Source organism: Hesperophylax consimilis, chromosome 14, assembly GCF_061612785.1.
Source record: "Hesperophylax consimilis isolate HC1 chromosome 14, BYU_Hcon_1.0, whole genome shotgun sequence".
Taxonomy (NCBI): Eukaryota; Metazoa; Arthropoda; class Insecta; order Trichoptera; family Limnephilidae; genus Hesperophylax; species Hesperophylax consimilis.
Genome location: NC_142849.1, coordinates 23,850,242 through 23,865,271, shown reverse-complemented (window position 1 = coordinate 23,865,271; position 15,030 = coordinate 23,850,242). Strand labels below are relative to the sequence as shown.

The 15,030-nt window shown below is 35.8% G+C and overlaps 1 protein-coding gene across 1 annotated transcript; it reads left to right on the top strand.

The window, feature by feature from the left end:
• Positions 1 to 8,951: 8,951 nt before the first annotated feature.
• LOC149418086 (uncharacterized) lies at positions 8,952 to 12,336 on the top strand. The gene is made up of 6 exons (XM_089639650.1): positions 8,952 to 9,111; positions 9,875 to 10,025; positions 10,600 to 10,695; positions 10,783 to 10,904; positions 11,371 to 11,619; positions 12,059 to 12,336. Exons 1-6 carry the CDS (start codon positions 9,042 to 9,044, stop codon positions 12,241 to 12,243), a joined length of 873 nt encoding a protein of 290 aa, XP_089495776.1. The 5' UTR covers positions 8,952 to 9,041; the 3' UTR covers positions 12,244 to 12,336.
• The last annotated feature ends 2,694 nt before the right edge of the window (positions 12,337 to 15,030 follow it).

Below are 15,030 nucleotides of genomic sequence, written 5' to 3'. Positions count from 1 at the left end.
AGGACACATCCTTTATTTCAGTCTGTCTTCCCCCAACAACCCACTTCAATAAACAAACTTGGTTGCAAATGGTAAGTCAACTAAGCCCTCTTTTCTTTATATTAGGCGATTTTAATGCCCATTCCCCCGTCTGGGGTTCTGCTTTCTCCGACCGAGATGGTCGAAGTGTGATGGATTTCCTAGATCAATCCAACCTTTTCCTTTTGAATGACGGATCTCCTACTAGGATCTTATGCCCCAGCACAAACCCCAGTGCAGTGGATCTATCAATATGTTCTACTAGTCTGGCTTCTCTCTCCTCGTGGGTGGTATCCCCCGACCCTTGCTCCAGTGATCATTTCCCGATCACCATTACTTATCAAACTTCTTTCCAATCAGACAAGTCTCATATTTCGACAAAAATTAAAACGAAACACACCAAATGGGATGAATTTAACTCTCATATTTTCCGTCAAAGATGATTATAATAACTTCAAATCAATGCTCATAACTGCAATAAATAAATCAAATCCTCCCCCTAAAACAAAATCTCTCAAAAAACTCCCTCCAACTCCCTGGTGGGATGAGGAATGTTCCAAAGTAGTAAGAATTTGGAAAGCTAAATCTCTTTCCTATCGTTACAATATTACTATGGAGAACTATCTTATACAAAAACGCTGAATCCAATGCCAAAAGGGTATTGAGGTCAAAAAAAAGATCCGGGTAGTACAAATTCTGCAGTTCAGTATCTCCGAACACTCCAATTTCGGAAGTTTGGTCTATGATCCGAAGAAATAAATCCTCCTTCAGTTCACCATCTCCTCGAGCGTCTCATTCTAAATGGATCGATGAATTTTTGGACAAAATTGCCCCCCTTCTGTACCTAATTTAAATGAAATAACGCCCATCTATAATACTCCTATGTCTAATCATTGGCTAGACTCTCCGTTCACCTTAATTGAGCTAAAAAATTGTTTATCAACAGTCAAGGACTCATCTCCAGGCAGAGATGGTATACCTTACAGCATAATCAAAAATAGTAATGATAATGTTCTAAACCACTTCTTAAGCATCTTAAATAAAATCTTCCAGACTGGTATAATGCCTGATGACTGGAGTTGTCAAATAATCATCCCTATTTTAAAAACAAACAAATCACCAAATTCTGGATCCAACTACAGGCCAATCGCTCTTTCATTCACCTTCAGTAAACTTTATGAAAAATTAATTAAAAACCGATTAGAATTTTTTGTCGAGAGTAAATAGCTTCTCTCTCCATCTCAATTTGGATTTAGGAAAAAAAAATCCACTCAAGATAACCTTGCCATCATCAGTACTGATATTAATTTATCAATTTCTAAACAGGAAGTTTGTCTTGCCGTCTTTATAGATATAGAAGGCGCCTTTGACAATGTTTTTAAAACAATCTTGAAAAAAAAACTTCTAGGCCTTGGCCTTCCCCCCATGTTTGTCCAATCTATTATTAATCTATTTCTAGATAGAAAATTTTTATTGAACTTCCAGATATTTTTCCTCAAAGTAGGTCTATTTGGAAGGGTTTACCACAAGGCGATGTATTGTCCCCCTTACTGTATAATATATACACATATGATATGCATGTTGCTATTCCCCCACAAGTAAAAGTTATTGAGTTCGCAGATGACATAGCTTTCTTCTTATCATCCAAAATCATCCCTCTCGCCGTCAAATATCTTTACGAAGCCATGAATGCCCTTTGCACATGGCTCATGTTAAATGGTCTAGAACTTTCAATCCAAAAGACTCAGTGTGTCACCATCTCAAACCGCCATAAAAGCCCCCCCGTTCAAATTTTATTTAAAAATTCTCCAATCCCCTATGCTTCTGAAGTAAAATTTTTGGGAGTAACATTTGATAGGAAACTTAAATGGTCTTCAATGACATTATTTCATCTAAATGGCCCAACTTTTCTCTTTTATTTACTGATGGATCCAAATCTCCCGACTCTCCTAACTGTTGTATAGGTATTAACGTTTACCACAATAATTCTAATGACAGAATATTTCATTCAATTTCAAATCAATTTTCAATATTTTCAGCCGAGTGTATTGCAATAATAGAATCTCTCAAATATATAATCAAAAATAATTTTGAACATTCCCTCGTTCTCTCTGACTCTCTCAGTTCCCTCCAAAAACTTAAATCCAGTCCTCTTCTTCATCCTGATGATCACTTTGTATGCCTTATTCGAGAGATGATAGCCTCCATTCAAAGCTCTGGTAAAACTGTAACTCTGATTTGGATTCCTGGACATGTTGGTATCACGGGTAATGATATTGCGGATGCCTTGGCAAAACAAGGAGCGTCCAACCCTGTTGTTACCCTCGTAAACCACATTCCCCTATCTGACATTTTTTCCATCAAAGATAGATCCCGCAATGTTTGGTCGGAGTATTGGCACATTGCTAGTCAATCCAAGGGAGCCTGCTATGCCTCAATACAAAAGACTATTCCATCAAAACCGTGGTTTCAGCAATTCCCTCATTTTTCCAAAAAAGAAATTTCTTCACTCATTCGAATGAGGATCGGACATTGTTCCGTTCCTTCCCATCTTTTTAAAATTCACGTCCTTGACACTCCCCAGATTTTACATTCTGTGGTCTAGAAGTGGGAACTTTAGATCACATATTTTTTGGTTGTCCCTCTCTAAACAAATATCCTCTCTTCTATCAAGCCTTATCTAAAATTGCCTCCCCTCCATTCAACATCTCATCTCTTCTAAGTCTGAACTCGAATCCAATTTTCATTATAATTTTGAAATTCGCCTATATAAAATAAATATTTAAATTCACCTTTCATTTCTCAATAATTTTAAATGATGGCCAAGAACACCCTTGAAGGGTGAAAGCCATCAATAATAAGAAAAAAAACTTATATCATTGATGTCGCTATTCCAAATTCCTGTAACATTCAAAAATCTGTTAATGAAAAAATAAGAAAATATACAGATTTAGGAAACGAAATAAAAAGAATTTGGCATTCTCAGACTATAAAATTTTACCATTCGTTATTTCGGCTACTGGCATTATACCTAGCTCTCTCATTAAAAATTTAGGCGTATTAGATCTGTCAAAAAAATTATATATAAAGATGAAAAAGTCGGTCATTTTGAATACATGTAGGATAACGAAAGATTTTTTAAATATTTATGTTGAGGGATCAGTAGGATTTATAGGCCCTGTTAGAAGTTCTACCGAGCCGACCCCTCTGATATGAAAATATCTGGAGTCGGTGAATTTTTTTTCCCATTTGATCTCTGGTGAGTTGACGTGTTGTTGTTCTTGTATTGTTTTGTATTTATTTTACTTATATAATGCACTTGCATAGTGTTGATTGACTAGCTGATCATTTGTGGAAAAGTGAGTGGAAGGGTTTAGTTTTTCCTATGGGGAAGATTTAACCCGGACAACAAAATCGGAAGCATAAAAAATTCCAGGATGTGGGGAGGTTAGTGCAATCCCACACGTCCCATATATAAATACATATTTTTGGTAAAATAGGTATGTAAAAATGAAAAAAATATATGAAGAAGAATAAATTAACAACAGAGTACGACTATGCAGGGCATGGTCTTGAGTGGCTTTGGGCCCAGCGCTCACTCAGGAGTGGCGTTTGGTGTTGGTAGGCTGCGGTCACCAACGTGTTGGCGGAGGCCATTAGCCGCATCCTGGCTCCAGTGACCCGGTGTCTCATCAGGCCGGCAAATCCATTTAGTCCTAATTCCGTGAACATTGTCGATGCGCTGCTGTATCTTCGGTAACCAAATATGATTCTACAGGCGTCATTATATTGAATTCGGAGTCGTTCCATCGAGCAAGTTCGGTAGTGACACCAAGTCTCACACGTATACAGGCTAGTGCAGAATGCGTTGAACAGTATTTTTTAACGATATTGCTGCATTTGCAAAATCTGCGGGCAATCATATTAGACACTATGCTTAGGCTTCTCTTTTGTCGTTTCATATCGCCATCGTCCGATAGGTCTTGATTAATAATGTGCCCCAAGTATTTTACGTTCGAACGTGTATTTATTCTTGCCTCGTTAAGGTATACGGGGAGCATCTTACTTGAATCTGGATTTTTTCCGTCGTGGAACGCAATCAATTCCGCCTTCTTCGGGTTATACATCATATTATGCTGTTTTACACATTCTTCACAAATGTTTAGAAGTAGTCATAATCTCTTGATCGACGGAGTTAGGAAAATCATGTCGTCCGTGTAGCTTATATGGTTTATACATAAATTGTTAACACGACAACCCGCTCCTATGTCCAGGCGACTTGAAAACTCGTCCATGTATACATTAAACAGGATAGGGGACATACACCCTCCTTGCCTTACTCCTGACCGCAAATATGTCGGCTGGGAGTATGTACTTGCCCACCGTACAACATTGTCCTGCTGGGAGTGCCATCGGGATAGTGTTTAATTATATGGTAGGTATATTCCTTGCTTTCAATTTATCTCATAATGTTTTATGACAGACCCTGACAAAGGCTTTACTTAGGTCTAAGAAGCACCATTTGCTTTGCAGTGTATATTGCCATATTAGTGGATAATTTACATTTATGGTTATCCTTAGACATTAATTTATCATGTATCTCATTAAATATTACCCTTTCAAATAATCTTGCAGTTATAGTTGCTAAGGATATTGGCCGGTAATTGCTGGAGTTATATCAGGCTGTCCCGATTTCAGGATTGGAGTTATAATTGGTTTCGTCATTGCGCCCGGTAGACGATTGTGTTTAAGGATTGCGTTGACAAGTATGTTTAGTAGTTTGGATATGTATCTACCTCCATATTTTATATAAATTCTCTGTTTCACTGCGTTTGATACAAGTACCTACCTACGTTAAAATAGTCTATATGATAACCGATTATCATTACTATTTTTGATACTTAGTTTGGCAGTGTCTCTTTGGTTAATGAACTCTAGAACTTATATTTTCTTTGAATTTAAGTGTCATTTTCAAAAGTGGAACTTATTGTGGAAAAAAATTCAGACAAGCCATAAAATAATTATATAAATTATTTTAGTTTTCAATGCATCGATATGCATTAATAATTTTGCATTTGAAATGTGTCCATCTTTTGTTTAAATTTTGTGTTCATTCGAATTGTGTTTTTTTGAAAGACAACGATATTGAAGTAAATATTTGTTTTAAATAACTTTATTATAATAGTGTATTCGGGCCCTCTCATCTAAGGATCAGCCTTTTTGAGAGGACAAACCTGAGCTGCATTAATAGTTAAAAAAAGGAAAAAGACTTAAACTCGGTCACAAAATTAGCTTATGTATTCTTTGACGTATGTGATTGAATTTGAATTTGGGAGGTGGGTTTGGGTACCGCCGCCCCGGGAACCATTTATTGGGTAACTAACACCTCTGCCACAGGTCAGCCCAAGTGGTTCCCCATCTTTGGTGATTTAGCAGGAGTTCTGGAGTTCATCGGGTGAGGTGTATTCAGGATACGACTGCCCACCAGCTGCGTGAAGTGCCAGATCAGAAGAGCCTGGTTTGGGGAGACTCTTTGACATCTCCAACTGGACTCTCGACGAATCTTGCGCCTCAGAGAGTAGGATATATTCAAAGATCCGTCACTCCTGGACACACTAATAATTAGATTTCCATCCAACCCTCAAACCTTTTACCTCCCCAGAACTTCTTATCCTTCCTTTCCTTAAAAAAATCCCATCACACGACATCCCGAAAGATGACATATACCCTGAGAGAAATTATTTTCCTCAAGGCCTCCTGTGTGGAGTTAATTTTAATACAAAAAATGTATGCAGCTACTTTAAAGAAAAAAATCACCCCTTAGCGATGCCCGCCGTGATAGGCGGCCCGAATCACAGCGATCAGCTGGGGGTTGTAGACGCTAGTAGAAACGGGGTGATGTCGTCGAAGGGGCTAATCCTATTATGAAAAGGCTCGAATACACTATTATAGTCAAAAGACATTTTATTATTATTTTCTCATTTCGACAGCTTTATTTAATTATTAGTGTACACGTTTGGAGCGGTTCGGTGCGTTGCGAAAGCGTTGCGACGCCTGACACATCGCGAAGACATAGCCTGGTGAAAAAACAAGTCTTCTTCATCCGAAAAAAAAGATTCTTAAATCATGAGTTAAATTTACTAATATTATAACTAACCTGCGTCGTTTACAAGCTAACTAATCTTGCACTAAAATTACTTCGTTAATTCGGTGGAAATTGGAAGAGCCGTTGAACAGTTGCTGTGTCACGAGATAACGACTAATGTTATTATCTAACAGCGTGACTTCTTGTGACGATTTGAACTTTCCCAAGTTTTCACACCCGGAAAAAAAACCCACCCTGGAAAAAAGAAAATTACTAACACAATAAGAAATACAGAGGAAAACAGGATACCAGCGACATCTAACGAAAATTATCGGATTAACTACAGAAAACTGCAATGAGAAAAAGGGCGTATTTTATGGGAGAGACAAGCAGACACAGCGAACAATCAAAGATAGGTACGCTTGAACAAAGGAATGATTTATTATCAAAATTGTCTCACTTGTTGGAGAGCTTTATATTGCAATGTACTTTACCATTAACAATAGAAACTCTTTGTCCTGTGAGGTATCAAGAACGTCCGGTTATAAACTCCATAAATGCAATGAAAGGTCCGAAAAATCAGTTTTAGGGAATAAATGACAGTATCTGATGGCAGGTGAATCGAAATAGAAAAGATGTACGGGTATCAATGTCAAAATACATAATCTTAAACACTGCAAGATCGGACAAATGAGGAAACGATATGCATTTGGAATCAAACGAACATTCTGCGAAACCAGTAGACACAAATTGTCTTGTGCTGGCCGCGAACCTGGAAATACTACGGAGGACTGGAGAATAAAGAGAAAAGAAGGATAATTGAGAATGAAACGTTTAAACTACCATGATATAGTGGTTCACAACGAAGCTACCAACCCCTGAGACAGTCATTGAACCCGAACAAAGAGAATAACGAAGAAAAACCATAAAATTTTATCGTGTACAGAACACGAAAAAGTCGTATAAGGGTATAAAAGAAAACATTTGAACTGTGTTTTCCAAAGTGTAATTTAAATAAAAAGCGATGTTTTGGAAGAAAGGACGCATACAGACAGATTGGAAAGCATTAGAATAACAGTACTATGAAATTAATTTGAGAGAGATACAACAAAAATACAGTAAAGGGAAGATTTTCACACATCATATCAGAATGAAAACGTATTTAAGAAACATAATCACCGGAGGAAAATAGGAAAAACGAAGATAAACACGAAAAAACATGATTGAATTAAGAGAACCCAGTGCGAACATACTTGCATACCTGCTAAGACAAGAACAATAGTGATTGAATTATGAAACACAATCCCAAAAAGAGCAAAAATTAGTGGGAAAATTCTTAAAAGACAAAAGAAATAAATAAGAAACGTTGAATATGAAATGTGAGAGGAAAAAAGTGATGGGCTGGTAATATCCCACAGAAAACAAACGAAATCAAACACAGTTTGCACACAGAAAAACACATTTAACCTTACGACGAACTCTATGAAAATAATTAAAGGATACTGGTCTGGCCCTGGAATCTAGAAAACAAGGGAGCACAAATTCAGGGTGTGAACCAATTACGACTTTGTCACCTGAGTAAGTGACATGATGTGATTACCCGAAACTAACGACAGATATGTTAGAGTTTACGATTTGATTGATGACCATATTGTGTGCAGGATGAAATTGACTTCAGTCTTTGTTTAAAAATAATAGTTAAAAAAGATGATAGTAAAAATAGTATCTCTTTGTTACAGTAATAGTTAAAAAAATGATAATGATGATTTTATTTCTTTTGTGAGCACTAAGCAATAGTTAAAATAAAAATAAAGAATTCAGCGAATAAAATTTAGAATAATAAAAATAAATACTATATCTTTGTCTTAAAATAATGACTCGGAAAAATAACAATTTATTTATTTATCGTTTCTTTACATTGTATCTTTTTTTTAAGTTATAATTTTTAACCTCACTAGGACAAGCCTGTGTTGAGGTTAATAATTTTACAAAATATTAATAAAATAGTACAAAGATTATAAGAGATTTAAAATAGTACAAATATTTAAAAAAATAATTCAAATATTAAGATAACAATATTGTTACATTGACGTTTTGCGAATTGGATACCTACATGGTACTTATCAGCCTATTCATTTTCAATCATTAGAATAATCATTTTCATTTGTTTCAAAATAAAAAAAGGAGTAATAATAAAACGATTTGTGTCTATTTTGTCTAAATAATAATAGTAAATACTTTATTTGAGGTATTTTCCGGAAAAAATAATAATAATAATTTCAGTCCTTACGTCAGCTGGAATAATTACGAAAGATTAAATCAATACTTTATAGTCACGATCAAATTGAAAAGAAAGCAGTCACGAATAAATTTAGTTATACTAGATTGTAAACGGCAAGTAGAAAATCAACTGGAACTTGGATCTTGCCAGTTGCCTTGCCGATAATGCCTTCACTAACCACAATACATTCACAAAATTTGTTCTTGCTTTTCAATATTTTCTTCCGATAAAACAGTTTGTATTAAATTACCCTTTCGTCTTACACACCTCTTCACCAGGTATAAGTAGGCCCCTCCGCATTATATTTCTTAAAAACATTATAGAGACTACCTTCCTAAAACCCAAAGAGGTATCAGACATAGATCAAATCAACGAGCAAACATTTTTACTGATACGAGAACATTGATAGTACCTAAATTAAATTCAATATTCATTAAAATTTATTAATTTTATGGTTACAAAGAATTGAAAACTTGTAAAAAGCATGTCTCAAATAAGAAACGTGACTCAAAATCCCACCGATAAAACGAACCGTAACGACGCGCGTCGCAGGTACATAATATATTAAGTGCCTTCTTGACTTGCTTGGCATTGCAAACTGGTGTTTGGTCTAGCCAGTAAATATTATTCCTTTGGTTGAAAACGTTGTATGTTTACATGACGGTGAACATGTGTTTTTACCGCGTTTTTACGTTTGTGCTTTTGGCAATGATTTCTGCGGTTTTGGGTAAGAAGATTGCGAAACATGCTCATTTAATTAATATATTAATGTTGTTTGTATAAATTTGGATGGATGTTGGATTAAACGAATATTAATGCTTTACTTGTCTCTTAATAAAATGAACAAACATTTGTTTGGGTTTCGTCTAGCTGAGTTGCATTAAATCAACAAAATTTTCTGCATAAAAGTTCACAAATTCAGCAATAATTTTAATAATTTTAATAATTTAATAATCTATTCAGGGTATTTTTTACTTTGATTTACCCCCGCATTTTCAAATACACACCTACTTAGTTAGTAGGCGGAATATATATTTAAGTGCTATATCATTATAATTTGACGGCCTACATGGTCAAGGTGTAAGGCTCTCGACTAGCAATCTGGAGGTCACGGGTTTTAATCCCGGCGTCCGCAATAAATATTGTTTGATTAATTTGTGTTATTTCTCAATATACTAATTTTAAATAATATTTGCGGTACGTTCCAGAGTGGAAGATACTCTCCGTACGGCCCTGGTATAAGACCACCATTCAGAATTGAAACGCTTGAAATGGCTTTGGCCGTGTTAGGTGACGAGGTCTGACTAGCCAGGTACTTCCTTACTCCATTACCTTCCCCTGTCCACTACCTTCAGCCACATAACACACCCAAATTAGGTATGCCATAGTGACTCCAGACGGTTGGGAGCAATTGGAACTCTTATGCGGTTTCGCATGACATTGAAATGTTTAAGTAGGTACTTGAAGGTTAAAATGAGTATTTTTTGCAGGAGCCGATCAGAAATGTATTCGTAAAACGGGTACGCCTTTCAGACATTATACTGAGCTTGGATGTAAACCTGTCTACAAAGGGCATTGTATTCAAAAATACGATTGCCCTTTCATCAAGAATCCTCCCAGTCCTGATAAATGCTATTTGAAGTAAGATAACCTTATTTTTACCGTAGGTGGATTTGTGAGTGGTTGCAGGACTGTTCTATTTCCTCTTTCTTGAGCCAACGCTCTGGAAGTCTTGAAGGGTCATAGAAACTTTGTAAATTATTATTTGTTTTATATATGATACTGTATTATAGATTATTCTACAAACGCCTTGTTGTAGACCGTAGACTCAATCCTGCCAGAGGCCTCTCTCTCTCTCTCAGGAGACGTCACTAGGTCATTTTTAATGCAGTCATAGTCGCTTTGAATATATGGCATGCATGCACGAATGTGGACAAATACAATATGTGCTAAATCAATTGCCAGCTGAGTAACCTAATTATCTTACTACCCCCTTCAAATCTCATCCATTACACAAAAAATCTTTTTTTAACTAAAGCTAAGATTACTGGTCACCGCTTAGTGCTCAAAGTCGGGTACCAAGAAGTGTTGGCTGTTGTCCCACGTCGTCCTTATTGTGAGTTACTATATTGCTTATCAAAATTCGCGATTCAAAATTGCCGATGAAACCAAAACATTCGGAAGTATATTTTTTTACTGTTTTTTCTTATTACAGTGGTCATGTTTTCAATATACGCGATGAAGTCCCAACCAACCTCACAACAAACAACTGCTTGGTAGGATGCTTCTGCGATGAGAGTAGTGAAGGAAAGTAAGTGGATTTTTCCAAGTCGAAAATTTTTACCTATTAAAAAAAAAAATTGTGTTGGTCAAACTAAGTCGGGGTTTCGTTTTCCAGGGCTGGTTTTATATGTGCTCAAATCGACTGCATGGAGTTCTTCATGTCTCCAGATCCCGAAAAGATAAACTGTATTCGACAATACAAACTAAAAAGCTGCTGTTATGAAGATGAAGTTTGTGGTTTGTATTTTTAAGTGGCAATTTTTGATCAATGAATATTATGTTGTAGCTCCGTCTTCTTTATTCTTGTAAATTAAATGTGCTGTTAATGTATGGAGGCTTAATTTGTTGAGATGTGGTTTACTTGAGGGTCTCAAATTTGCCTGAGAATATTTAAATTTTAACATCATTTTCAGTTTTTAGATTCAGTAGTTCTTTTGTTCCTGTACCAGAGCTTAAATGTGTGACTGTATGATGGTTATATTTAAGAAACAATAATCCCAACTATTTATAAAACTGTAAAGATATGGTAAGTAATTGATGGGATAGAATAGGAATAATTGTAATAAAAGGATTCGCTGTTTCGTTGCACGGTGTTGAAAGCTGTTTTTACCAATTTCACATGGCAAAAACCAAAAAGACCCTCTCATACCACTGAAAATTGAATATAGCTGAGGATTCATCAAAAATATTTTCCACTCTTTAGACCCAGAAGCAATTGCTGCCTTGAAGACATGCACATGGGAGTCAAAAGACTATAAAGAAGGCCAGAGATTTGATCCAGGATCCTGCAAGCGATGCGTTTGCACTAAGGATTTCGACGGCACCATTAAGTCACCTTATTGCGAGGAGATTGGCTGTGGAATTGGACTCTGGGGCCCCAATCCTGCCTTCGATAAATGTGGCCCAGTTTATTTCGAAGGACAGAATTGCTGTCCAATCGATTGGAAATGTGGTAAGTTGTTGAAATTTCCACATTAGTTAAGTAAAATTCGACTTCGACAGTAATTAAGGCCACTAACAAAATAGCAGTTCAACCCAAAATAAAACCATTTTTTTGTCATATATTCAACAACCACAAAATTATTTATCCTATTTGATTATTAAACTTGTTGGTTACATAGATGTCTTTAGAGTGTTATGAAAAACTTTTAGTAATAAGGTTATGCGTTTTTCACGTGGTTGGAACACTGCTAAATGGCAAAGGAGTATTATGGACGCCCTCTTTTTTACTTATAAACATTTGGTAAAACGAAGGTGTCGATTAGATCGGTTTCTCAAGATGTGAAGGATAGAGCATTCTTACGCTAGTGGCTTCAATTTAGGTTTGGTTTCGGGTTGGATTAGCGTAAGCAACCTCGAAATTTTGTATTGTTTTTTTTGTAATTTTTCAGCTTCCTCCACCGATAAGATTACCACTAAACCAGGAGGGTGCCACGGAAAAACAGGGCCAAAATGTCATTATGGAGATAAATTGCTGAACATTGGTGACACCGTTCAGGGGGACGATGATTGCGTCAGCTGCTCCTGCGATATTCCGCCTTTGATCAGCTGTGTCAGAAAAGCCATCTGCCAATAAAGAATGTGAAATGTCAATACGTATTATACGCAAAAAATATGGCTGCAGTGTTTAATAACACCAATAATAAAATAAAAATCCAACTCAAAGATGTTTGTGTCGTTTTCAAATACAATTCTTACCTTGTTTACACAATTAAAAATATTTTTACGTAAATAAAGTACATTTAAATCATATAATATTAACCGAATGCGTTGGCTGTATTCAATTGCGAATTGACCTGGAAATAAATCTGGAACTTGGTTCTTGCTAATATGACGCCTTGCCAAAAATACGATTACCTATACAGTACTTGCAACTAACCTTTAGCACGTTGTCCCACTGGCTTGGTATGCGCAGGTAATCGATAAAAAATGAAGACCCTGGGCTGAAAAGTAGAGTTGCAGCGGATTCGCTGTGGTGCACAAGGACTTTGGTTTTTGCCGATTCCTTACCTTTACCGACTCAGTAGAACGATGGGCTTAAACTTTCTCTAACTTTGTTCTTTCCGTTTGAAATTTTAATGACCCAGTATTTTGCATTACAATAAGGTTTCATTTTGCACACTTCCAGTAGGTGAGGTTGAGGTCCCTCTATATTATGCTGTGAGGCTGTCTTCCCATCCAGGGTGAGGAAACCTGAAATGTTCCGTTGCACTGCGTTCGTTAAAAGTACCTATCTACGATAAAATAGTCTTTATGATAACCGATTATTATTATTATTTTTAATACAAAATTTTGCAGTATCTCTGTGGTTAGTGAACTCAAGAACTTGTATTTTCTTTGATTTTAAGTGTCAATTTCAGTATTGGAACATAATGTGGAAATAATTCAGACAAGCCATAAAATAGCTAGAAAATTATTTAAGTTTACTAAATTAATTTATTATTCTGCATTTGAAATGTTTTTACTGTTGTTTGAATGAAATTTCTTCAAATTAATAAAATTACTTAAGCAAATTAAAATTCATTTGAAATTAAATATCTGTTCGTATCTTAAATTAAAATATTGAATTTTGAAAGGCATCTTGAAGTAAATATTTATTTTTAATTACTTTATTATATTAGTGTATTCGGGCCCTCTCATCAGCCTTTTGACGACTTCACTGGTCTCTCGACCAATCGCCTTGCGCCAGAGAAGGAGGGATATATTCATACATCCGTCACTCCTGGACACTAAACTGGACTCTAAACACAGCTTCCCCAAAGATGACATAGGCCCTGAGGGCCTCAAGGCAGCCTGGGTGGAGCTATGTAAAAAAACGTATGCAGCTACTTTAACCCTTAGGATACGACCAACTACAATAGCAGTTCAGTGAAATCATGACTACTTACAGGTGCACTGCAATATGCATATAGAAAGCTAGGTTTTTGAAGTTTTGAACGCATTTCAATATTGTCCTTGAATTATGTTGCTTAACTTATGCGAAAAGATTGAAAGTAATTACAGACATACTAATGGATACTGATTATTTTTAGTGGTACAGTTGTTTGAAGATAATGGTTGTAAGCATATCTTAAATAAGAAACGTGACTCAATATCCCAGCGATAAAACGAATTGTAAGGACACACGACATAGATATATAATATATTTTAACGACACACGACGTGGATATATATTATATTTTGAGCCCTGTTCACTTGCTTGGCATTGCAAACTTGTGTTTGGTCTAACTATCCCTTTGGTTGAAAATGTCGTAAGTTCAAATGAAGGCAAACATATGTCATCACTGTGTGGTTACATCTGTGCTTCATTGAACAATCTGACTGTCCCTTCATCAAAAATCCTCCCGGTCTCGATAAATGCTATTTCAAATAAGAAAATTTTAATTATTGGTGACAATATTAGCGATTTCTAAACGAAAATCTGAAACAGAAAAATCAGAAAAGGATACGGTCACATCTAGGACTCAAACCCAGGACCCTTGTCTTGCCGGGACACCGCTCTACCAACTGAGCTAATGGGACCCTATCCCCCTCGGTCACTTTTAACTGTATCATACTTCGAATAAGAACTACCAATATTGTCTTCATTTTTTCACCGCACATTTTTATTGGCAACTATCTTTATGTATGATCGCAAGATTCAACCCGAACTAAATGCAATCTAGACAGCGTCTTTTTAGATAAACCTATATTATTATTTTTATTTTTAATGTGCGACATCTATTGACTTTTCTGCAAGTCTAGAATGAATATTTATTTATCCTGGGTTCGAGTCCTAGATGTGACCGTATCCTTTTCTGATTTTTCGCAAATATTGTCACCAATAATTAAATATTACAATTTGAGGTTTTACTCAATAAAGTTATTCCGAAAAATAAGGAAAATTTTAGTGTAATATATTTCCCTTTTGTATGTTTACTTTTTTCTAAGTCAAAAAAATGTAATTTCGACACTGGGATGGTGGGATAGTAGTCAATAAACTGTGATTAACACAGCGTATTTTCTAAAAGGTGAACAACGAAGACTGGACAACCTTTCACGCCCTTATATACGCACATTTTTGTCTCTCTTTCATGCTCTCTCTCGCACACAAGACGTCAGTCGCGTGTTCTTTATATTTCATATATTTTTAGTGACTGACCAAAGATTCGGTTTAGGCCAGTTCCGGTTGCGGTTCTGGTTTCGGACAAAAAAATTATCCGAAAATTTGGTTCAACCTAAACCTGCTTTTGTTACGTAATAACTTAAATATTATTATTATTAAAAAAATGTCGAAGACCAAAGTGCAAAGATTTTCAAAATTATTTATTTTATATACAATTATAAATTAACGTTTAACATTTAAAAATAAATAGTTCTTTTA